This window comes from Carlito syrichta, unplaced genomic scaffold, assembly GCF_000164805.1.
Source record: "Carlito syrichta isolate Samal-C Ts95f unplaced genomic scaffold, Tarsius_syrichta-2.0.1 Scaffold308142, whole genome shotgun sequence".
Classification (NCBI taxonomy): Eukaryota; Metazoa; Chordata; class Mammalia; order Primates; family Tarsiidae; genus Carlito; species Carlito syrichta.
In genome coordinates this window covers 1,208,945-1,232,352 of record NW_007252238.1, presented here as the reverse complement: position 1 = coordinate 1,232,352, position 23,408 = coordinate 1,208,945, and the positions used below count along the sequence as shown (strand labels likewise).

General features: G+C 36.6%; 1 protein-coding gene across 2 annotated transcripts in view; it reads left to right on the top strand.

Annotated features, from left to right (window-relative positions):
- Positions 1-23,408, top strand: part of NR3C2 (nuclear receptor subfamily 3 group C member 2) — a 362,756-nt gene that overhangs the window by 4,816 nt on the left and 334,532 nt on the right. For both annotated transcript variants that reach the window (XM_021716062.1, XM_008065056.2), the window contains exon 2: positions 667-2,425. In XM_021716062.1, the coding sequence (XP_021571737.1) occupies positions 669-2,425 (1,757 nt within the window). In that variant the 5' untranslated portion in view covers positions 667-668. The remainder of the gene's footprint in view (positions 1-666; positions 2,426-23,408) is intronic.

The following is a 23,408-nucleotide window of genomic DNA, read 5'->3' as shown; positions in this document are numbered from 1 at the left end:
CTTTGCTTTCCAGAATTGTTACTGAATGATCTTTATCACTAATCCATCTTAAGAAAGTCTTACTAGCTTAAAAATAATTCATTAATTTTCTTACTATGGTAATTCACTTGGTAAGTTTATATTGGAAATGGTAACTTTAATTGCATTTCCATACTGTTTTTAACTAGGCCATGTATTAGATATGGAAGGCAGCTTCTGTATGAAGTAAGGCTCCAAAGGCATTGGAGTTAGAAGATTAACTTTAAACCCAACTTTGTCACTAACTGTGTCTTTGACTTGGGCAAGTCACTCTTCCCCCCCACTAAGTCCTCAGTTTCTTCCTTTGGTTGCCTTGTCAGCTTCTAGGATTACTTTGAATATTAAAAAAGCTAACCTTTGTAGGTATTCCTTTGAACGCCAAAGGCTGCAGTATAGCAAATATGCTACTTTTATTTAGATGCAAAATGCTTCTATATGATTGCTTCTCTTATTCTGGCATCAGGACAAATTATAGTCAATACTCTGTGATGTCAGCACCCGAGAAGGTAACAGTTTTAATTTAACTGGAAATATTGCTTATAGGAAATGGAGTATGTTTTTTGGGGGGGGCTTAGTAAATGCAATTTTAGAATGTCTTTTAGAGGGATATTGCTGACTCTAATTTTCTAATACAAATTTATTTGTTAGCTATGGAGACCAAAGGCTACCACAGTCTCCCTGAAGGTCTAGATATGGAAAGACGGTGGGGTCAAGCTTCTCAGACTGTGGAGCGCTCTTCCCTGGGACCTACAGAGAGGACTGATGAGAGTAACTATATGGAGATTGTCGACGTCAGCTGTGTTTCCGGTGCTATTCCAAACAACAGTACTCAAGGAAGCAGCAAAGAAAAACACGAACTACTCCCTTGCCTTCAGCAAGACCATAATCGTCCTGGGATTTTAACATCTGATATTAAAACTGAGCTGGAATCTAAGGAACTTTCAGCAACTGTTGCTGAGTCCATGGGTTTGTACATGGATTCCGTAAGGGATGCCGACTATGCCTACGACCAGCACAACCCACAAGGAAGCATGAGCCCAGCGAAGATTTATCAAAATGTTGAACAGCTGGTAAAATTTTACAAAGAAAATGGCCATCGTCCTTCCACTCTAAGCAGTGTGAGCAGGCCCTTGAGATCATTTATGTCCGACTCTGGGAGCTCCGTGAATGGCGGGGTCATGCGTGCCGTTGTGAAAAGCCCCATCGTGGGTCATGAGAAGAGCCCGTCTGTTTGCAGCCCTCTGAACATGACATCTTCGGTTTGCAGCCCTGCTGGAATCAACTCTGTGTCCTCCACTACGGCCAGCTTTGGCAGTTTCCCAGTGCACAGCCCCATCACCCAGGGAACTCCTCTGACTTGCTCCCCTAACGTAGAAAATCGAGGCTCCAGGTCACACAGCCCCACACACGCTAGCAATGTGGCCTCTCCTCTCTCAAGCCCATTAAGTAGCATGAAATCCCCAATTTCTAGTCCTCCAAGTCACTGCAGTGTAAAATCTCCAGTCTCCAGTCCTAACAACATCACTCTGCGATCCTCTGTGTCCAGCCCTGCAAATATCAACAACTCAAGGTGCTCTGTTTCCAGCCCTTCCAATACCAATAACAGATCCACGCTTTCCAGCCCGGCAGCCAGTACTGTGGGATCTATCTGTAGCCCTGTAAACCATGCCTTCAGCTACGCCACTTCTGGCACCTCCACTGGACCCAGTGCCACCCGGGATGTGGCTCCTAGTCCAGACACACACGAGAAAGGTGCTCAAGAAGTCCCTTTTCCTAAGACTGAGGAGGTGGAGAGTGCCATCTCCAACGGTGGGACTGGCCAGCTTAGCATTGTCCAGTACATAAAACCAGAACCGGATGGCGCTTTTAGCAGCTCATGTCTGGCAGGAAACAGCAAAATAAATTCAGAGTCTCCGTTTTCAGTACCAATAAAACAAGAATCAACCAAGCATTCATGTTCAGGCGCCTCTTTTAAAGGGAATCCAACAGTAAACCCATTTCCATTTATGGATGGCTCGTATTTTTCCTTTATGGATGATAAAGACTATTATTCTCTATCAGGAATTTTAGGACCACCTGTGCCAGGCTTTGATGGTAACTGTGAAGGCAGTGGGTTCCCAGTGGGGATCAAACAAGAACCAGATGATGGGAGCTATTACCCAGAGGCCAGCATCCCTTCGTCTGCCATAGTTGGTGTGAATTCAGGTGGGCAGTCCTTTCACTACAGGATTGGTGCTCAAGGTACAATATCTTTATCACGTTCGGCTAGAGACCAATCTTTCCAACACCTGAGTTCCTTTCCTCCTGTCAATACTTTAGTGGAGTCATGGAAATCACACAGTGACCTGTCATCTAGAAGAAGTGATGGATATCCGGTCCTAGAATACATTCCAGAAAATGTATCAAGGTAAGTTGTTTTTTTGTTTTTCTTTCTTTCTTTCTTTCTTTTTTAATTTAAATAATGCCTTTAGTAAATGTTGAAGGTTAGCTTTAACTTTATAATTGACAAATTTAAACACATTTCAACTTCTTGTTTCATTTTATTTTAAGGATGGTAATTTAGTGCCCCTACTCATTGCATGTTGATAGAATGTTGTTCCTGTTTTGAAGTAGAGAAACAAAAACTTCTTAAGATCTCCTAGAAAATAGCTGTGTTGACTTTTAAGGGGCATATGTAGGTGTTCCCCCTTCCCTCCTTTGCCTGTTTTACATGTTTGGAAAAATGATGATTATTTTTAACTGCTAGTTCATATATTTATTTTCGTCGACCAGTGCTAGATTTTTTCCCCCTTTAGCTGTCTGCTAGTTAACTAAAATTACTTTAAATTAGTTTCTTTGTCATCTTAGTCTTTTTTCTTAGCTTTCTTTATGAATTACTTCATTGGTTGTAAAAAATAAAATTGGATCCCAAATCTGTTACCCGTAAGCTTCCCCCGCTCCTGCCCTCTTCTTGGTCGGTTAATTATGTGAAAGTTGTGGTTTTCAATACAAATAAATCATTTCCTTAACTGTTGAGGCCTTTTAAAGACTCAGCACACCTAAAATTACTAAGTGGACAATCTTGCTTTCTTACTCATATTGGAAGTGAAATATGTCACTATAGTTTTGAATTGGTATATTTATAACCTTTCAGATCTGCAGGAAGACATACTTTATTTACTGTAAAATATCTCTTGGCTTTCCTTGTTACAGATAGCATGTTGCATGTGTTTAGAAAAACACAAGGAAGAGGTTTTGGATATGACTGTGAAGGGTGGTTCTAAGTTATACAATGAATACTTCCATTGGACTTTGCTTTAGTACTCATTTTATTACATGGTTGTGACAAATGATCTCTTTATGGAATATATAAAGAATAGTCTCCTCAAGATAGTTCATTCTTTTGGCATCTAGGAATATGTGAATGTTTTCCTTTATGAAGTTATGGGAAATATGTCCATCTTATTAACAGGATATAGAGTTTAATGTGTATTCCTACATCTTTCCCCTGTTGTTTTTTCCAGACCCAAAGTTAAAACTTTAATTTGTGCATTCATTTCATTGTCACTGGCTCAAACCTTGTTTGTCTTGCTTTTATGGAAGCAAACCTTACATAAAGGATACATTCTGATAGCTCTCTGTGGCATGAACTTGTCGATCACATTCTAATGCTGTGTCTTGAATTCTAAACTCTCACATGAGTCATGAGATAGCACTGCTGCCTTCATAACCAAACTCTGCAGGTGTTTTACTGCTAGTACTTTGCTTTACTTTTAGAGAAGGAAATTTCTCCACGTGATGTGGTTATTTTTGTAAATGATGTTTTTAGCGAGTTAGCTTGAGGTAGCATATTTAGGTAGTTAGGAGCATCCCTGGATGAAATCCCAGCTCTGTGTCCCTGTGCATATCTCACCACCTCTCTGGGCATTAGTTTTCTTATCTGTTTAAATGGATTAAATAGTACCCACCTTAAAGGTAGTTAAGATAATTTAAATGAGTTTATTTCTGAGAAGTACTTTGAATTTCTTCCGGTATATTAGTATGCATGATACGTTTTCGCTATTATTACAAAATAATTTCATAGTCTTTAGTTTCCATTTTTTTTAGTTTTCTTCCTTCTCCGTCATATGAAATGCCACTACTCTTTTAAAGAAATGTTTGAAATAGTAAATGTTTTGACAGATATTTAAATAATTTCTTATGATAAATGCTGATTTTTAAAAAATGATTAGGCACTATACCTTTGCTACTATAATTCTAGTTGTGCTTTTTTTTAGTTTTGAAAACTATTGCTTTGTGTAATAATACTTCTGGTAGAAATATTAGAGATCTAGTAGCTAAAATCATTAATTGTTTTTTATGTTTTTTATGTGTATGTATTGTCTTTTATGTTTGTTCTGTGTCCCATTTCTACTATTTTAAATGTGATTTTCACACTCAGCTCGTGATGCCCCTGCTGATGATCCAATGACCTGTCCATAGCCTTAGACATGTTAGTGTGAATCAGTCACTTTGAGCCTATCCGGCATTCATGGACCCTGGAGATGGCGTCTAATAATTATTTGCAATTTTTCCTGGTGAATATTATCCAAACCTATTTGCGTTGATCATTCTCAGAATAAAGGCTCAAGGACCAGAGGGTATTTAGATATTTTTCTGTATTTTGGTCTGCATGTTATAATGTTTAGTTTAACCTCATTTAGGCTTCATTGGTCTTTTATTTTGTGTTTTTTGGACCCAAATTCAACCTTTTTGCTTATTTCTTAATATAGGATGATGATACCTCATTTCAGGGAATGTTTAATAAATTAGTGAATTAAACATCACAGAGGATCAGAGCAGTGTGTACTGCTTATAGACTTAACAGTACCCTTCATCATTAGATTGAACTCTGAACTACAGTATTTTCTGTTAGATCTCAAAATGGTTTGGGGGCTCCTGAGACCTTTCCAAAGAGGTTCATGAAGTCAGAAATCATGTGTTGTTAAAATATCCATTTGAAATGGAAGAAAGACCAATGGGTTTAAATATAATAATGTGTGAAAAGTTCGTTGATATTGTTTCAGATTTCACATTACAACTGACCTTTAAGAAACTACTCACTGTTAATTTTCAATGTGGTATCAAATAATTATATCTACAATTATCTGAAAAGAGTATTCAAATATTCCTTCCCTTTCCTAACATCATATCTGCATGGGGGCAGATTTTTCTTCATGTACTTGAAGCAAAGCATGGCACTATGCATTGAATGCAGAAGAAGATAGGAAAACTTGGCTGTCTTCTGTTAACTTGGGAAAATATGAGACAGTGCCAATCCCACTGAAGTTTTTCACTCGGGGAAATAATAGTTATTTTTTTCATATGTTCGTGTTAACTCACAATGACCTATTATTTTTTACAGATTAAAAATATTAGTTTTAATTTCTAATTTAATATAAACTAATTTAATATTAGTTTCAATTTCTAATATGGTATCAATGGCTATAATTCACATACACAACAGAAGTTCTTCAGAGTCCTCTGTACCTTTTAAGAGTGAAAAGGCGTTCTGAGACCCAGAAGTTGAGAACTACAGTTCTATTCTCTGCATCTTACAGAGGTTAATGAAGAAGGGATACCACATTATTTGTATTAGCCTTACTGAATATTATTCTGAGGAAGGAGTGTCCTATTCAAATAAGAAAACTGATTCTCACCTAGATTAAATTTTCAAGCTGACAGAAATAGGAGTAATGGCCACGAGGCGTGTGTTGCCTTTGTTTCAGTCTAAGGCATTCTGTGACAGAGGTGACGAAAGTCATTTGTCTGTTAATAATTTCCAGAGAATGGATGGTCTGAGTGCCAAATTGTAAAGTAAATTATGACAAAGCTAAATGTAAAGCCCTTAGAGTAGACACTGAACCTAGTTGGGTCGTATAGATTGGAGTTCCCTTGTCAGCTTGGACACAAGTAAAACTGTGACCTTGGATGAGTCACAATGTCTCTCAGCCTCTGTTTCTTCATTTTCAAGTAGATACATTGAACAAGGAACTTTCTAGGGTATGCCAGTAAAACTACCAAGTGGCTCTGTGCTTTCCTTTGAAGAATCAAAATAGAGTATCCCTTAATGTATTTGCTAATCTGATTTCAAGCATTTTTTTGTTACAGGTCCCTGGTTTTCAGGGTAGTTTGGATAGAAAAATCTCCTTTCCATTTATCATTTTAAAGTAAAAGTGAGGAGGGGTGACCAATCATGTTACTTGAAAAGCTGAGTAGTATTGTGTGTGTATTTTTAAAATTAGATCTTTCTTTTTATAAAATCTGACACTATGAATTCCATGTTCTTTTTATTTACATGATTCCTCATGGAAACGGAGTATTTCTGTTGACATAACACTGGCTGTTTATGGCGATAGTCATCGTCACTGATAGCATCATAGCACAGTGTTAACATTGACTTAGACTTTTGAATATAAAGTTTATGATTTCAAAGTACGTATTCTGGTAGGTTTCAAGATAGGTTATTAGGAATTTTATTTTAATATGTGCTGATTTTTTTTGTGATACGATGAAACAATATAGTAAACAATCTACAGTTATTTTTATTTTTCAATTGTCCCTGAAGTTTTTTGAAACTCACCTTTATGTGATAAACCAAAAGCTTCAGAATGCAAGGAGTTTGTGACAAAATTTGCCCTTTTAGTAAACTTTCAGAATAAATAATTGAAATGTAAATATCTCTATTAATGCAAAGTTTGAAAGAGTGGTGGGTTTGTGTGTGTGTGTGTGTGTGTGTGTGTTAGTATTGGCATTTACTATAGTAAATAAATCCATTACAGCATTGCTTAGGTCATTTGGAAATGAAATCATGTAACTTATTTTTCTTATTGTTTGTCTCATAATATTTTGAATTTGGAATTGCTAATGTACCTAGAATTTCTCCAGGTAAATATTTCAAGGAGTATTTTTAGAATTTATTTTAAAGTGAGACTTTCTTCTCCTGATGATTCATTTATTTTCATTCACTTATGTTATTTCTGGGAAGAGTGGTGATAATTTCATTGAAAAAAAACTTAGTGTTTCATAATGCAAATCGTTGAGTACAGTGTACTTTTGTAAGTTTTTTAAAGCATCACCTGTATCTTGGGTTTATAGGTCAGTCTGTCTAACTTTTATCATCTAAAATATTAGTTTATTTAGAGCTGCTTACTTCATACTTTAAAAAAAGTTGAGGAAAAAAGCCATCATTTTAGTTACATAACCTCGAATTACTCAGCTTAATGCAGTTTTTATACTGGTGACATGCAGAAACTATGACCTGGAGATTTATCGTTTATAGATTTGATACATTTGGCAGTATTGAAATTCTGAGAGTGTCTGACCTTTTCCATCTTTGCAATGTCAGCGTAATAGCAGATGTTATATTGATCACCAGTATTCTGGGAGCAACACTTCACTTCCTTTAATGCTTTGATGTCATTATTATTTTTTTCTCTAAAATAATAATTTTTTTCCTGGCTTTCAGGTGTTGCTTTAGTTTTGTACTTCTTGTTTGCTGATAAAGTTTCAGTCATGCTTATAAATAATTTATCATATTCTTTCATTGACTAAATTCAAATTGATAGAGAAATACTGACTTCTTGATTACATTTAAATGTAGCTATTAAGTTGGATATCTTTGTAAATGGTATTCCAAAATCTATTAGTGAAAACCAAAGAAAAATATTAGCGTGTTAAATGGATAATGTCTTCATTTTAAACTTGAGAGTCTCTCGTTTTATATTTGTGAAATACAGGTTTTGTTTTCAGTTGTAAGAGTTATTTTGTTCTTTATATAGTAGGAGAATGATTAAGTTAAAATGTAATTACAGATAAGCCATTGTTAGTTAACTGATTATCTGGAAACCTCTGGATTTATGATTGTTCATGATATGGCCAAGGCCAAAATCTCTGTTTAGAGATTGCTTATATTTTATGCTAGAAACAGAAAACCAATAGTATAAGGGAAGAGAAAACAGGACGAACAAAAAAATTTGAATACTTAAAAAGTTAATACCTTAGGGAGAAAGAGTGAGATAATAACTGGCCATCTGGATTCATAACTGTGGCGATGACTTCACTTTATTCCTGACGAATACTTCATTGGTATGTAACCTCACCTTATATGTTAGGAGTTGTTGAGACAAATATAGAAAAATTGTGATGTGAAACAACGAAATTTGGTTTGTAAGGGGCAAAATCGACTTTGGTATTCTGACGTGGAGAGATTATATGGGCAAGTGTTAGAAAATGGGGAGGTGGTATTTATATTTATTTATATATTATTTAATCTTGAAAACCCTGCCGGGAGTGGGGCACAGATAACTTCTTGGTGGCAGGAGGTCTGTGCGTTAATACCTGGAGATGGGGAGAACACAGTGTGGCTAAGCCTTGTGGTGCACTGTGATGTGGGTTTGGGGGGGAGGGGTGGGGAAGAAAACCTGGTAGAGGCTAGTTGGAACTAGAAGGGAGATGAACTTGAAAGTCACACTAAGAAATTTGTACTTAGTTTGGTAGGTGACAAGGAGCTGTGGAAGTGCTAGAGCAGGAGTAGCAGGAATGGCCTGCTCTTGGGAAGACCTTGACGGGGCTGTGGTTGTAGGGTGGATTGGAGGATAAAGAGCCTTGTTAAGAAACTCTTCCAGCTGTGCCGGAGGATGGAAACTGGGCTCTCTGGAGCAAGGATGTCAGGGGTAATAGAAACAAGGGGACAGATTTGAGATGTTATAGAAAAAGCTTTTGTAGGAGTTGATTTTTACATAAAAATTTATTTTGAGATAATCACATATTTATAAAACAAATGGAATTGCATTTCAGAGAACTGTAAACAAGGATAATCTCTTACATAGCCCTAATACAAACCCCAAAATGAAGAATTGGCATTGATAAGTTACTGGCATCTAGTCTTTTTTTATTTTTTATTTTTTGAGTCGCCCAGGCTGGAGTGCAGTGGCATGCTCAGGCCACCGTAGCCTCGACCTGCCAGTCTCAGGTGATCTTTTGCCTCAGCCTTCCAAGTACCTGGAACTACAGGCATGCGCCACCACACCTGGCTAATTTTTTGATTTATTGTAGAGATGAGGTCTCATCAAGATGCCCAGGCTGGTCTCGAACGCTTGGACTCAGACAGTCCTCTCATATCGGCCACCCAAAGTGCTGGGATTATTGGCGTGAGGCAACGCACCCGACCCATCTACCCTTTAGACCTCACTTCAGTTTTGCCAGTTGCTCCAATAATCCCTTTTATAGCAAAAGGATCCAGTTCAGAATGGTTTGTTGTGTTAGTTGTTGTGTCCCTTTAGTCTGGAATAGTTCCTTGGTCTTTTCTAGATTTCATGACTTTACACTGCTTTTGAAAATCAAGGGCCAGTTATTTCATAGAAAGTCCCTCAATCAGGGTTTCTGGTGTGTTTCCTCATTACCAGATTTAGGTGATGCACCTTTGGCAGGAATATCCTGGACTTTCCAACCCTATCATCAGGTCTTGTACCCCCACTGGACGGGAAGGATAATATAACAGAAGAGGGCAGGATTCTACCTCCAGCTGTTTGGTACATTCTTCCAAGTACATCCTATCAGGTGGCACATGATTTCCATTTGTGTCATTACTGTTTGCTTGGATCACATAATTCAGGTACTGTCTGTGAGGTTCCTCAATGGTAAAGTTACTCTTTTCCTTCTGCAATTAGAAGATACTTTATGGAAAGGCATTATGAAACGGTATAAGCATTTCATTCTTCATCAAGCTTTGTTTATTCATTTAATGATTTATGTCTGCATGGTGGCATTGGTTCTTATTTTATGCAGTAGGTTCCATGCAGCCTGTCACTGTCCTAATTTTTGATGATCGGAATCTTCCTGATTAAGACAGTGGGAGCCCATTCGAGCTGGTGACTGTGTCCTTTCGCCTTATTGCCATCATTCTTGAAGCACTCCCTTGCTTTCTTACTTTAGGCCCATTTTGTACTTTTCCTGACCCGAGTCCTGGAATTCAAGCCATTTCTTTAAAGAGTGCCCCTATCCCTGTGGACACACTCCTCTTTCTTTTCTTTTACTTTCTTTTTCTTTTTTCCTTTTTTTTTTTTTTTTGAGTCAGGCTCTCACTCTGTCATCCAGGCTGGAGTGCAGTGACAAAATCACAGCTTACTATAGCCTCAACCTCCTAGGCTGAGGTGATCCTTCTGTCTCAGTCTCCTGAGAAGCTGAGACTACAGGTGTGTGCCACCACACCCGGTTAATTTTTTGATGTTTTTGTAGAGACAAGGTCTCGCTATATTACCCAGGCTGGTCTCAAATTCCTGGCCTCAAGCAAATGCTCCTCTCTCTCATTGCAGCCTATCTCCACTGCAGTCTGGGTGGAGTCATAGCTACCCCTGCTCCCCATGGATGTTCTCCTTATCCCACGTAGGTGCAGGCACTGACTCCCTTCCTGGGCCATCCTTACTCTGCTTGGGTTCTGAGACCCTCCATTAGACCACACAAACTTACAGATGTCCTCTTGGCTCTGCTTAGACTTTGCCTTCCTCATCAGGTATCAAGGCCACTTCTGGGCTTGATACCCCATTATAAGCCACCATAGCTGTCTAGCCCCTGTCCCCACTAATGGATACCTACTTTGCTGTGTTTTATGTAAGGATTTTTAAGACGAAGTTGTTAAGGAAGAGAAAGGGGAAAGGGTTGATATTTGAGTAGGAGTAAATAATAAAGTATGTGGATAGTTGACAACAGATTCAAGTTAGGAGCCTGACTCTCTTGGATAGTGGTGAGCCATTGAGAGAAATAGAGAGGTCAAGAAAAATGGACTTGGAGAAGAAGTAATGTTACTTTTGGTAACATGACTCTTAAGTGCTAGAACTACCTCTGGTTGGAAACAGTCTTCATCTAGGTGCCGGTGTCGGTGTGGAGGTCTTGGAAATGGCAATTGAGGGGGTCAGTATGGATGTTATTGTCCAGGGAGGGAATGCATATAGTAACTCAAGTGCATTGTAAAAGTACATTTTGCTAGCAGGAGTGATACCCTATTCAGAAGATGAGCAGCACATCCTAATAAAGGAGACAGAGAGTTGTATAGAGAACCAAGATAGTGCCAAGTCATGCATGCCAAAGGGAAGAATCATGTAGTCTCAGGATTTCCAAATTAGAAGGCCTCCAGATCTATCTATAAATCCAGCCCACTATGGGCATAGCCACTGTAACTGAGGCCCATTGCTTTTCCAGTGTCATACAAAGTAGCTAGTAACAGGACTGGGAGTAGAACCCTGCCCTTTGTCTTTCTGTTACATTATTCTTCCCTTCCAGTGGGAGATAGGAATATGAAACCTGATGATAGACCTGGAAAGACTAGGAATAATATGTACTAGTTGTTGACAGATGGATGTTGGTGATCTTCAAGAAGGAATTTTGTAGCATGATGGGAATGGGAAGCAGATTGTTCTAGGCTAGGGAGTTACATGAACAATGAAGAGGAGAAATTTGGGGCTGTGGTCTCAGGGCTTATTTCTGGGAGGCATCTGTTTTGGTAACAAAGAAAAAGGGGTAGAGAGAAGAGATGGTAACACAAGGAAACAGCAGGATCAGGGTAAAGATTTTGAAGGAAATGGACTTTTATGCTGAGATTGAAAATGTAAGAGAGAGACAAGAGGTTTGGGTTGAGGGGTTGTCCTGGGAAGGTGAGAATGGAAATGAGACCACAGTCAGCCTCAGAGTCAAATATTTAACTGCCAGATTGAGCCATATGCTCTGGCAGTTGCTGGCACCCAGTGTCACCATCTTACAGATATGGAAACTGAGATTGAGACAGTGTCTGTGATTTACCTCAGGTCACACAGCTAAGGTAAATGAATAAACAAATACTTGAGATAGAGAAGAAAGCTGAATAACCTAAAAAAAAATAGGCAGCCAGATGGGTCTTTTAATAATATAAATCATATCATGATATTTTAAAGTCCTCTGGTGGCTTCTTTCTGCAGGCAACATAAAGTAAAATAACGTGGGGTCTGCAATGCCTAACTGCTGTTGTTAGTATCAGAGCCTCCTTACTCATTCCCACACTGACTTTTCTGTGGTCCCCATGAACCAAGCCCTCCTCCTTGTGGGGTCCTCTGTACTTACTGGTCCCTCTGCCAAGAAGGATCTGGCTCCAGATTTTGGTTTCCTACCTCTTTCTTGTCATTCAGGGTCCATTCAGATGTCACCCTCTCAGAGAGTCCTTCCCTGACCATCTTGTATAAGGGGGTGACCCCTGCCTTCTAACACATCACCCTCTTTTATTGTCTTCATGGCACATATCTGTCAGAATGATCTTTCTTTACTTCATTTCCCTGATTCAAATGTAAGCCTCCTGAGAGCAAGAACCCTGGCTGGCCTTTTCTAGGACATTTTCCATTCCTGAAACAGTGCCAGGTACACCGTTGATGTCTAGTAAATATTGATCTAATGAATGAACTGGTTAGCTGACAGAATTGAGGGTGGATATGTATCTGGCAACTAGAAAAATATTGATGATTATGCAATATTAATAAAAGTATTGTTAAATTACAGTGAGAGTTCTACTGAGAAAAAACACAGTTGTGACCTCTATCAGCATATTTCTTTTTTATTCACAAAATAATCAGCCACTGCTATTCTTGCTTTTTCTCATCTCAATATCATAGAGTAGTTTATAATGATGTATTCTAACCTAATTGGTAGTTTATACTCTTAGTCTTTATTATGAGTTTACTTATTTATTTTTAATTTACAAACAGTAAAACTGACTCTTTTTGGTGTGCAGTTCTAAATGTTTTGCAAAATGTGTAGTCATGTAACTACCACCCAATCAAGGTACGGAAGAGTCCTATCACCTACCAAAATTCCCTGTGTGTACCCTTCTTGGTTAACCCCTCTTCTCCCAAGCCCTGGTGACCACTATATGTGCCCTATCCCTATAATTTTGTGTTTTCTGGATTGTCATATAAATGGAATAGTGCTGTATATAGCCTTTTGATTCTGGCTTCTTTCATTTAGCACAACACACTTGAGATTCATCCATGTGACCGCATCTATCAGTATTAGTTTCTTTTTATTGCTGAATAGTATTCTACTTATGCCTGTACCACATTTTGTTTATCCACTTACCTGTGGATGGAAATTTGGATTGTTGCCAGTTTAGGCAGCTACAAATAAAGCTGCTGTAAGTATTTACATACAAATCTCTAAAGTAAGGACATATGCTTTGTTTTTTTTCTCTAGTAAAAAGTTAGGAATAGAATTGCTAGATTTCTGTTCCTAATAGAGTCATGTAAGAGGGGTAGGTTTAATTTTTAAGAAACTATCAAATTGTTTTCCAAAATGGTTGTACCAGTTTACATTCCCACCAGCAATGTATGTGAGTTCTAGTCCATTTCATCCTTGCGAACACTTGACAGAGTCAGTCATTTTAATTTTAGACATTATAATAGGTGTTTAGTGATATCTTATTGTAGTTTGCATTGGCATTTCCTAATGCCTAAATGACACTGAACATCTTCTCATTTGCTTATTTGTCATTCATATGCCTTTTTACACCTGTTAACTCTTTTGCCCATTTTTATTGGTTTGTTTGTTTTCTTCTTTTTGAGTTCTGTTATCAGTGAATTGTAATGTAAACTTTTGATAGAAGACCTAGCTTTAAGAGAAAAATAGCTATTTAAAATTCTGTATTGACAGGAGAAAAAAATAATAGGCAACTTACAAATTATTTAGTACCTACTGTCTTCTTAGTGTGCGTGAACAAACCAAATGAGTATGACACTAACCAAATTTCCCCACTGTATTCCCATCTAGTTGGGAAGATGACTCAAATGAGTGGAGACCGCCTTTTTTCTTCCCTAATTTAGCTGTATTTAGCTGTGATACAGGTAAGAACTGTTACCAAAATTAGAAAGGGAAGAGATCTATGAGAGCTGTAATAGTCAAGGGAAGCTTCAGTTGACATTTGAAGATGGGTGGTATTTGCGGGAGAATAAAGAGGATGACTCAAGGACTAAGTAATAACACAAGTCAGGATGTGTAGACAGAACAAAGGAAACCTGTATGAAAGGGTAAAGTGGTAGTTGGGGAAAACTGGATTATAGACATCTGAGTGCTGAGATGAAGTGTTGGATGCTTTAATATGGCACTAGGCAACATTGTTTTAAACCCAGAAATGGCATAAAAGAGTAGAAAGATTAACCTAGAAAGGGAGATAGGAAATAACAACCGAGACAAAAACACAGTTGAGAGGTTGCTATATCCAGGCAGGATTGGGGCCTAAGTAGTAGAACAGTAAGCAAGGGATATTTATTAGAGACGGTTTAAAGGAAGAGATAATTGAATGCCAGGTTATCTGACCCAAACCTGTTCCCCTTCCACCATACCACTAAGCCATGTGTGTTAACAGCAGGAGTATATTAAAGAAAAATGCAGAGGCTTATAGGAACAAGAAGAAACTTTAAGCAGAATTATGACTCTAGTATTAAAAAAAAGGAGCTAAATAGTTTTTGTTTGGATGAAGGTAAAATTTGATAATTTCAATACCAAAATAGCAGACTTTAATATTAGACTACAGAAAAAATTACCCCTAGGAAATGGAAATAGGAAGAGCCAACTACTGGTTTGGCAGAGTTGGAAAGCAAACTGGTGAAAGATTATGTAAATGAATTAGAAATAGTGACATATGGATTCTGATATGCATACAAGATCTCAGCTTGTTTGGAAGTCTATTAATTGTGTCCTCAAGTAACTGGTGTTTGAATTCACAGTACTCTTTCCAAAAGTGGAATGTGCTTATTTTTCTCCATCACATGGTAGAGTTTGTATTTACTTTAAAAAATATTTTTCTGTTATGTTTGAGATTCTGGGTGCAAATTTTGGGAGTATAGAGATGGAATGGGAGCAGCTATTCTTTGGTTTATGCCAACTTGGATTCTTTCTACTTTTTTGAAATGGAAATGATATTCTAAGAGGCTTTTGTTCTTGGAAACTTTGAGGTATAACTGAAAAACTTAGGATCATATGATAAAAAGTATTTTTTCTCCATTTCTCTGTCATTTTCATACCTAATCTAGGTAAGTATACGTCTGATTTTTTTTCCTTTGAGACTTCTAGAAGCATTTTGGGCTTTCTATATATGGTAGAAAGATGATCATTTCATTGACATATAGCCTGCATTTTGGACTTGGTTGCTATGATTCCAGTGAAAATAGCACTTTTTTCACCTGCTAAGTACTGTTTTTAGGGAACTAAAGAAATTGACATATGCCTGGAGTAGGGGAAGGAGGAGTCACAAACCCGGCAACCTTTCATTGAGAAAAATCTAAAGCTGATAGTTCCAACATTTATATGACTTTGGAAACATTCATACCCACGGGTTGTTCTCAGGTGTCTATTAGCAAGTACTCCTTACTTTTGAGCTAATGTTCATTTAAAAAGCAAAAGATTTTTATGAGAGTATAATTTCATGAACCATGCATTTTTTGAAGTCTGAATCAGTTGTTGCCAATACCTGAGGATGGAAGAAGAATAGAATTCTAACAGTGAACATGGCCTTGCCTCTATGATTTCATAACACTGGTGAGATATGCTTTTTTAAAAATTTAATTCTTGCCAATTTTACTGTAGCAGGAATAAGCAAATATAGTATTCTGAGAGTTTTAAGGAGAGTAGACATAAAACAAGTTTAAAAAAGTTAATGGGGAAGATGACTACATTTCAGTGACTGTCAGAGTCCGTACACAGTCAGCGTCTTTCAGAAGTATAGCTGATATTAAGCATGCCAACCCTGAGTTATTTCAAGGCTTTGAATCAATGAAGAATGATAAACGTTTTCTCATCATACTATTCTTAGTATGTTATGATGCTTTTGAACTTTCAGTTGCTTGGCTTTAAAAGGGGATGCCCTTCTCTGGGCTTTGCCCAAGAGAAGAAAGAGACTATTTTAAGACAGAAAACATGGAGATTTTAAAAAGAGGAATATACTGCTACCTATAAATATCAGTTCTACTTAGTAAATTCCATGGAATCTATAACAAACAACAATGCATATTAAAAGCACTTAATCCAGGTCAGGCATAGTGGGTGATTTATGCCTATAATCCCAGCATTTTGGGAGGCCAAGGCAACAGGATTGCTTGAACCCAGAAGTTTGAGAACAGCCTAGGCTATATAGCGGGACCTCTTCTCTACCAAAATTAAAAAAGAAAAAAAATTAACAAGGCATGGTAGTGCATGCCTGTAGTCCCAGCTCCTCCAGAGGCTGAGGCAGAAGAATTACCTGAGCCCAAGAGGTTGAGGCATACCCACTCTCTATACATTCAAGATCCCATTACAAAGCAGATTGTGGTAGATATTATTTTGGAGATACCAAATAAAGTTTTGAGAACATGGGGAGGGAACACTTAGAAATTAAACTTTCCTTTCATTAATAGAATTAAGTAGTGTGAATAAATGAATTTAATGTAATTAGTCAGGACTCAGGACTCTTGGGTCACAAATAGCATAGAATCCATCTCATAGTAGCTTAAACAAAATGGACTCCCTTGGCTAACAAAATGGAAGAAGTTCAAGGGGTAAACCTCAGACTTGGCTACATCCCAGGTTTCAAATGATGCTGTCATAAGTTTCTTTGTGTCTTCATCTACTGGAGATTTTCTCCTTCACTCAGGTTTGTCAGGGGCTATGGCCAGCCACTATGGGCTTTTATTTTCACTGGTTATTGATCCTAGTTAAAGGAATAGCCTCTGACTTGATAGATTCTGTTTGGTCTGGCATGGGTAACATGTCCAGCCTTGAATAGTGGTAGTGTGTATGTGCACATGTGCACATGTGTGTATATGGGTACTGGATACTTGGCCTCACCCAACTCCATGGATAGGAAGGTAGATCTCCAAAGTGTCTGGGCAACCAAAAAACTGTATTCTATGTCAATAGTTTCAAAAATGGATCATACAGTCAGTTATGAACTATTCCTTATAAGCAAATTATCTAGTAATATTATAATATTGTGGAGTACAGAAAATTAATGATTGGAAAGGGCCAAAGCAACATTTTTCTCAGAGGGAAAGAAAGTCTGATAGTTTCTTTTATGGAGGACATTTATAGAGAAAATTATAATGAGAAAATTCAGTAGTAACCAGCATGTTTTCCAAGAACAGTACACTGTAGATCCATCCTCAAACTCTGATACATAAATAACATTGCCATGAATATAACTCTAAAAGACTCATTAAATTGGCCCCATGAATAAATATGACTCTAGGCTAATCAGTTTATTATCTTTGTCCACTTAGGAGTACCTGAGGAATACCTAAGAAGTATCATGTTTTGGGGTCCTTATTTATTGAGGACTCTGCCATTCTTGATACAAATAATATTTTGTGATTATTGGAGCATTACTAACAAAATGAACCTGTACTCCCTCACCAGTACAACATACACAGTTACATACATAATTTTGCATATGGCTTCAGAAGATTCAGCGGCCTCCCTCCTCCACCAACCATTTCATGAACCCATCAACTCCAGATTCAGAACCACTCCTCTTGGTCATTGTTAAATTACAGCTACGTCACAGGAAGAAAGCCATCGTGGTCGACTACCAACAGAGTATTTATAGTTGAAAATGCAGTTTGAATTGTGTGTTCATCAGTAGTGCTGACTTATATATTTGCTTATATCATCTTATAATGTGGTAAATATTTATGCAAGATGTTATGTGAGCAAAAGAATCCCATGAAATAGGGACTGTTGAGTGACCCTTTTAAACAGGCTAGAAATACTTTTGAAAAAGATGAGGATTAAAAATCTGGTGGATGTTGGTAGGTAGGAAGATCACATCCCCTAGGAAGGCTATAATTGGGAGTCAAAGTCATCTTGATGAATTGGAGAAAATGTAAGAAATGAATATGTAGGAAAATGGAAGGCCAACTTTGGGGTCATATTTCTGCCTGCTCATTGTATGACCTTGGACAAGTTTCCTGACCTCTGCTCATTTCCACAACTGTAAAATAGTGACAGTAATACTCCTTATTTCCCATGCTATTGGAAAATTAATCTGAGATAATCTGTATAAAGTGCTGGCATGTAGAGAGTGCTCAGTAAAAATCTTAGTTCTTATTATTGTGATTGTTATTAGTTTCAGTGGGAATTGAAATAGCAAAGTAGGAACAAAGAGAAACTACAATGAGTAAATAATTACTCATATGAGAGTATGACCTAAGAGACTCCATCTTGAAAGAATTAACAATGTAATTTTAATAAATTCAACCACAAAACTAACATCACTTTAGAGAGAGGAAATCCTTCCAGTTCTCTGTGCCCTTGTGAGATCCTTAATTGATAACTCTATTATTCTCTGAATTCAAAAAATAGAAGTTATTATGAAGGTCGCTTGGATGAGTGATTTTCAAGTCTTTTTTAGAGCAACACAAATGAAGATGAATATTCACATATATCACATACGAGTACTCCATGGCAAGTTTGATTTAAAAGCATTGTGTGGGTATGTGTGTGTAGGCAGTAAAGCAAATAGCACCATAAGCTTTTTGTTTTTGTGATATTCATAAAAACTAATGCTCAGCATAAAAATATGACTCAGTAGGAATTGCTTATTGTAGGCTACCCCATAGATAAGATTGGCTGCATGGGATGTTTTCAGTCTCTACCTCTTCTCCTACTTGTTAAAGCTATCAATATGCAAGCAAGAGTGGCTTTATTATAGGAAGAATCGTGAACCCATTCTGTGTTTCTACTTTAAAAGTCATCCACAAATGTCCATATTATTATTATTTTTAACAAATGACTTGGCACAAAGTCACAATTGACCATGCCCTATAGCATAGTACTCTGATTATAAGGACTTCTAGTTTAGAGGAAAGCCTCAAAAGTGAGTAAAAATATCAAATCCCTCCCACTCCCCACATAATTTAAAATCACTAAATAATAATGCTATTCAAATATAAGCAGTTAAGCAGATGATAGCATAATATATAGTTGTTATCTTCTTTGGTCAACAGGAAAAAAAAAAAAAACCCTGTTAGGGATTTAAACCAGCTATGAAAAATTTCTTGATTTATATATTGGGCTAGAATTAGCATTTAGGGAATGGCCATGAGAGCTTTTAACTCTGTGTGTTTTTAAAGGTAAGAATAAATTTCATATTTGAGATGCTTTTGATGTGCCTGTAACCAGAATAGAAGTGTCTTAGATTATAACTTTATCTCAGATTGAGTAATTCTGTTGTAATAAGTCAGCATATGTTGCTGTCTAGTCTAAAAATTGCATGAAGATAAAAACATAGTATGTAAAACCATCTATAGTATCAAGTCTTTACAATTCCACTATGCTTAAGATATAATGCCAACACCATACTCTAGATAATTTCCAGATGGTTTAAAGAGAACCTCAGTTGAGAAAAGCACTTAGTTGAATACATATCTGACTCCTGGATAAAGGAGTACTTTATATGAAGAGAGCAATGGAAGAAAACAGACACATACAAACTGAACATTTTGATTATATAAAAATTCAAAATTCCTATATACCAAACAAAATTAAGATAAAAGATCTGAAATGGTGAATAGTTAATATCTCTATACTAGGAACTAAGAAGACCAGGAATACTTCTGAAAGAGGAAGAGGAAAAAAGCAAAGGACACAAACAGCTTATAGAAAAGCAAACACATAGGGAGCATGCGAAATTGTAAACTGTATAATCATGCTAGTAAATAGAGAAACAGACATGAAAGCAACATTCAGTACCATGAGATTGTCAGAAAAAGCAAATGGTGGGCAGGGAACATTGAGACCATCATTTTTGGATGTCAGTAAGGAGTAATTTAGCAGCATGTACCATGAGTAGTGCAATGTGGTGACTCCACAGTATACCATGGGAGGTCATGTGTTGTGGTGACTCCACAGTAATGACTCTCCACCCAGATGGCCTTGTTTGAATCCCAGCTTGACTGCTTATTTGCTATGTGACCTTGAGCAAGTTAGTTAACCTTATGTGCCCTGGTTTCCTCATCTGTATAATGGGGATATGATAGAATGTACCAAACATAATTGTTATAAGGGCTTATTGAGTTAGTATAGGTAAAGTACTTAGAATTGTACTTGTCTCATAGTAAGCCCTACATAAGTATGTTTGTTTATTATGATCACTAGTATTGTTATCAATTATTGTCTAATGTACTTCATAAGGTCTAGTTTCTAGGACTGTGTTATCAGGAAATTATAATACATGTGGAAAAAATTAATGTACAGTGGTGTTCATTTTGGCCTAATTTTTAAAATTTTAGATAACTTTTTCCCTAATGAATTGGAGATTAGTCAAATCTTGGTAAATGTATTTTTTTATCATATTATAAATGCAACTATTTCTATGAACATAATTTATGGGAAATCATAAAAAAATTTTCTATTTAACGTTACCATATACAACTTGTGTTACATAGAAAACTTGTGTGTGCACAGTTATATATATGTATATTTCATTCTCAGTGGAAGGAAATGTATATTTCATTCTTAGGTAGACACACCTCAAAATTCCTGGTGCCTAACTCTGAATAATAGGATCACTGTTTTGTTAGTTTTTCTTGCCTCTATTTATCAAGTTTTCTACAATAAAAATATATTGTTTCTAGGGTGAAAATTATTAAATAACAGCAGTAATGATTTTATTTGAGAATATAATAAATATCTCACATCTATAAGAACAAAATCATCTTTGCCTCCAGATGGCACTACTATTTTCAAGGGAAGTAAATGATTCTGGACCGATGGGCATTTTGCTCAGTTATGATGGATATGTTTGTTTTGCTTTCCCAATCTGTCTTAGAAGTAGGGGTGAGGGAGTGGGGACTGGGTCTTGCATGTACTTCCTCAAATGCTCCTCTTTTTCTTACAGCTTTTTGCCTGCTTCTAGAGTCTTTAAGATTGTAAGACCATTTGTTATAAGATCTATTAAAATCACTTGAGAGTAAATTGCATTATTATGTTTATAATAATCTGAATAAGCAAACATGATGACTAAAACGCGTTTTTCATAGTATAGTTTATTTCCTAAGCTAATAGAGTGACTTTAAGAGCTATTAGAGCAGAATAAAAATATTGCATTAAAAAATACATTATTCTCGCATTTATTTCTCGTCTGCATTAATGATCTTTCCTCCTGCTCCATCATTTTATCAGGCCTGAAATGTGACCCCTTCAGTTCCTGTATTCCTGTTAGAATGGTTCTTTCAGAGACTTGGATTACATGGACCATCTTTTTTTTTTTCCTTTTTAATTTCTATTTATTTATTTAGAATCAGGGTCTCTGTCATCCATGCTGAAGTGCAGTGATATGATCATGACTTACCATAGCCTCAACCTCTTGGGCTCAGGTGATTCTTCCAGCTCAGCCTCCCAAGTAGCTGGAACTACAGATGCATGACCCCACATCCAGCTTATTTATTTATTTATTTATTTATTTCTTTATTTATTATAGAGATGATGTCTTGCTGTGTTGCCTAGGCTGGTCTCAAGCTCCTAGTCTCAAGCAATCCTCCTACCTTGGTCTCCCAAAGTGCTAGGATTACAGCTGTGAATCACAGCACCTAGCCCTGTTGTTTTAAGTTACATTATGAAGCAAAGTTAACTGTGAGTAAATAGGAAATGTTTTATTTATTAATCTGTATTAGGTGAATCACTAATGTGAGCCTAGTAGAAATTTTTTGTAAGCTAATCAGCTGCAAGATATTTTAAGATTTGCATTTATGCATATCATGAAGAACGTATTGTTTTAAAAACAATTTTGTTAATAACCCTAATATTGCTAATAACTTCACAATTTGCTGTTGCCCTGCTGACTGAAAAATATACTCATGGAGTCTCTGATTACCATGGAAATAGTTTTATCTAGATTTGCATTTATAATTTATCCAACTGTTATTGCTAAGTAATAACTTTTATAGTGAAAACTAGATATGTCATAAGGCAGAAAATTAAAGGAAAAATAATTATTACATACATTTCCTCCAGAAGCTCTCATGTTAACATCAGCATATATGACAAATTTTTGTACAAAAATCCTGAATGTATTTAAGTTTGGCCTATCGGGTACTAATTTTGGAGTCTACTTTTCAAAAGTTCAGAAGGGAGTTACTTGAGACAAGTAGGAATCAAGGTAGATTGTAGCAGTTAGTTTTTGGTAAGCTGAATCAGTGACCAGATCTAGACAGGGGTTAGGAATTTTTACATGATACCTTATTTGTCTTTTTGTTACTTTTACATTCAATTACCAAAGTCAATAATAATATCAGTATTTTGCTGCCCAAAATTAGCAAATGCTAATTTATCATTTGGTTCAGATCCTGCTTTCAATGAGAGGCAGGATATTACAGATGCAGTTCAAGTCATACGTGGATCCCGGCCCTTTCACTTCCTGTCATCTTTGCAGAAGAAGTCTAAGTCAAGAATGTCATATGTGTTCTCTGCCCATGTTTTAATCCACATATATAGGTATATGCATTTATTGAACAGTTTTACAGAAATGGATTCTTACGCTTGCAAAACATCTGATGCTTTTTGAGTTCTGTGTCTGATGATACATTTATTTCTAGTTCATTCTACTTTAGTTGATTGATAGTATTCTATTGCTTATCCAGTTCCCTTTTAATGAATATTTAGGTTGTTTCCAGGTTTATTGCCAATAAAAATAGTGCTGTGAAAGCCACTTTTTGAGCACAAGAGCAGAGCTTTCTCTAGGATATATAATTAGAAGTAGAATTTTCAGGTAATGAGAATATATATATATATAATCTTAAACATTTTGCATAATGCCGATGAGTATGTTTGTACTGGTTTTCATTCTCAGCAGCATGTGTGAGGTACTGATTTTCTACATCTTTGCCTGCATTTTGTATTGTAGGTAGGAAACTGTGTTTCATTTGTAGTTTAAGTATGAATGTCCTCATTACTAGTGAGGTTGGGCATATGTTCATGGGTTTATCAGACTGGATTTCCTCTTCTTTATATTTCTGTTCATATTCTGTTTGCTCATATTTCTTGTGACTTTCCTTCTGTTAATTAATTTGCAAAAGTTATTAATCTGTGCATTAAACCTTTGGTTATGTGAGTTGAGAATATGCTCTCCCAGTCTGGCTTGTCCTTTAACCTTGTCATAGTGTTCTTTTTCATACAGATTATTTAAATTTTCATGCAGTCAGTTTTCAATTTTTCTTTCTTAAGTTTTGTGCTTTATAGCATTGCCCCAAAATCACTTCCTACCTTAATTTCCTAAAGATATTTTTCAATATATTCTTCCAGTAGTATTTTTGTCTGTCTTTAGGTCTCAAAGCTTTTCATGTAGTAGTTGATAAAATAATTTATTTTCAGAAATGTAGTTACTTTAG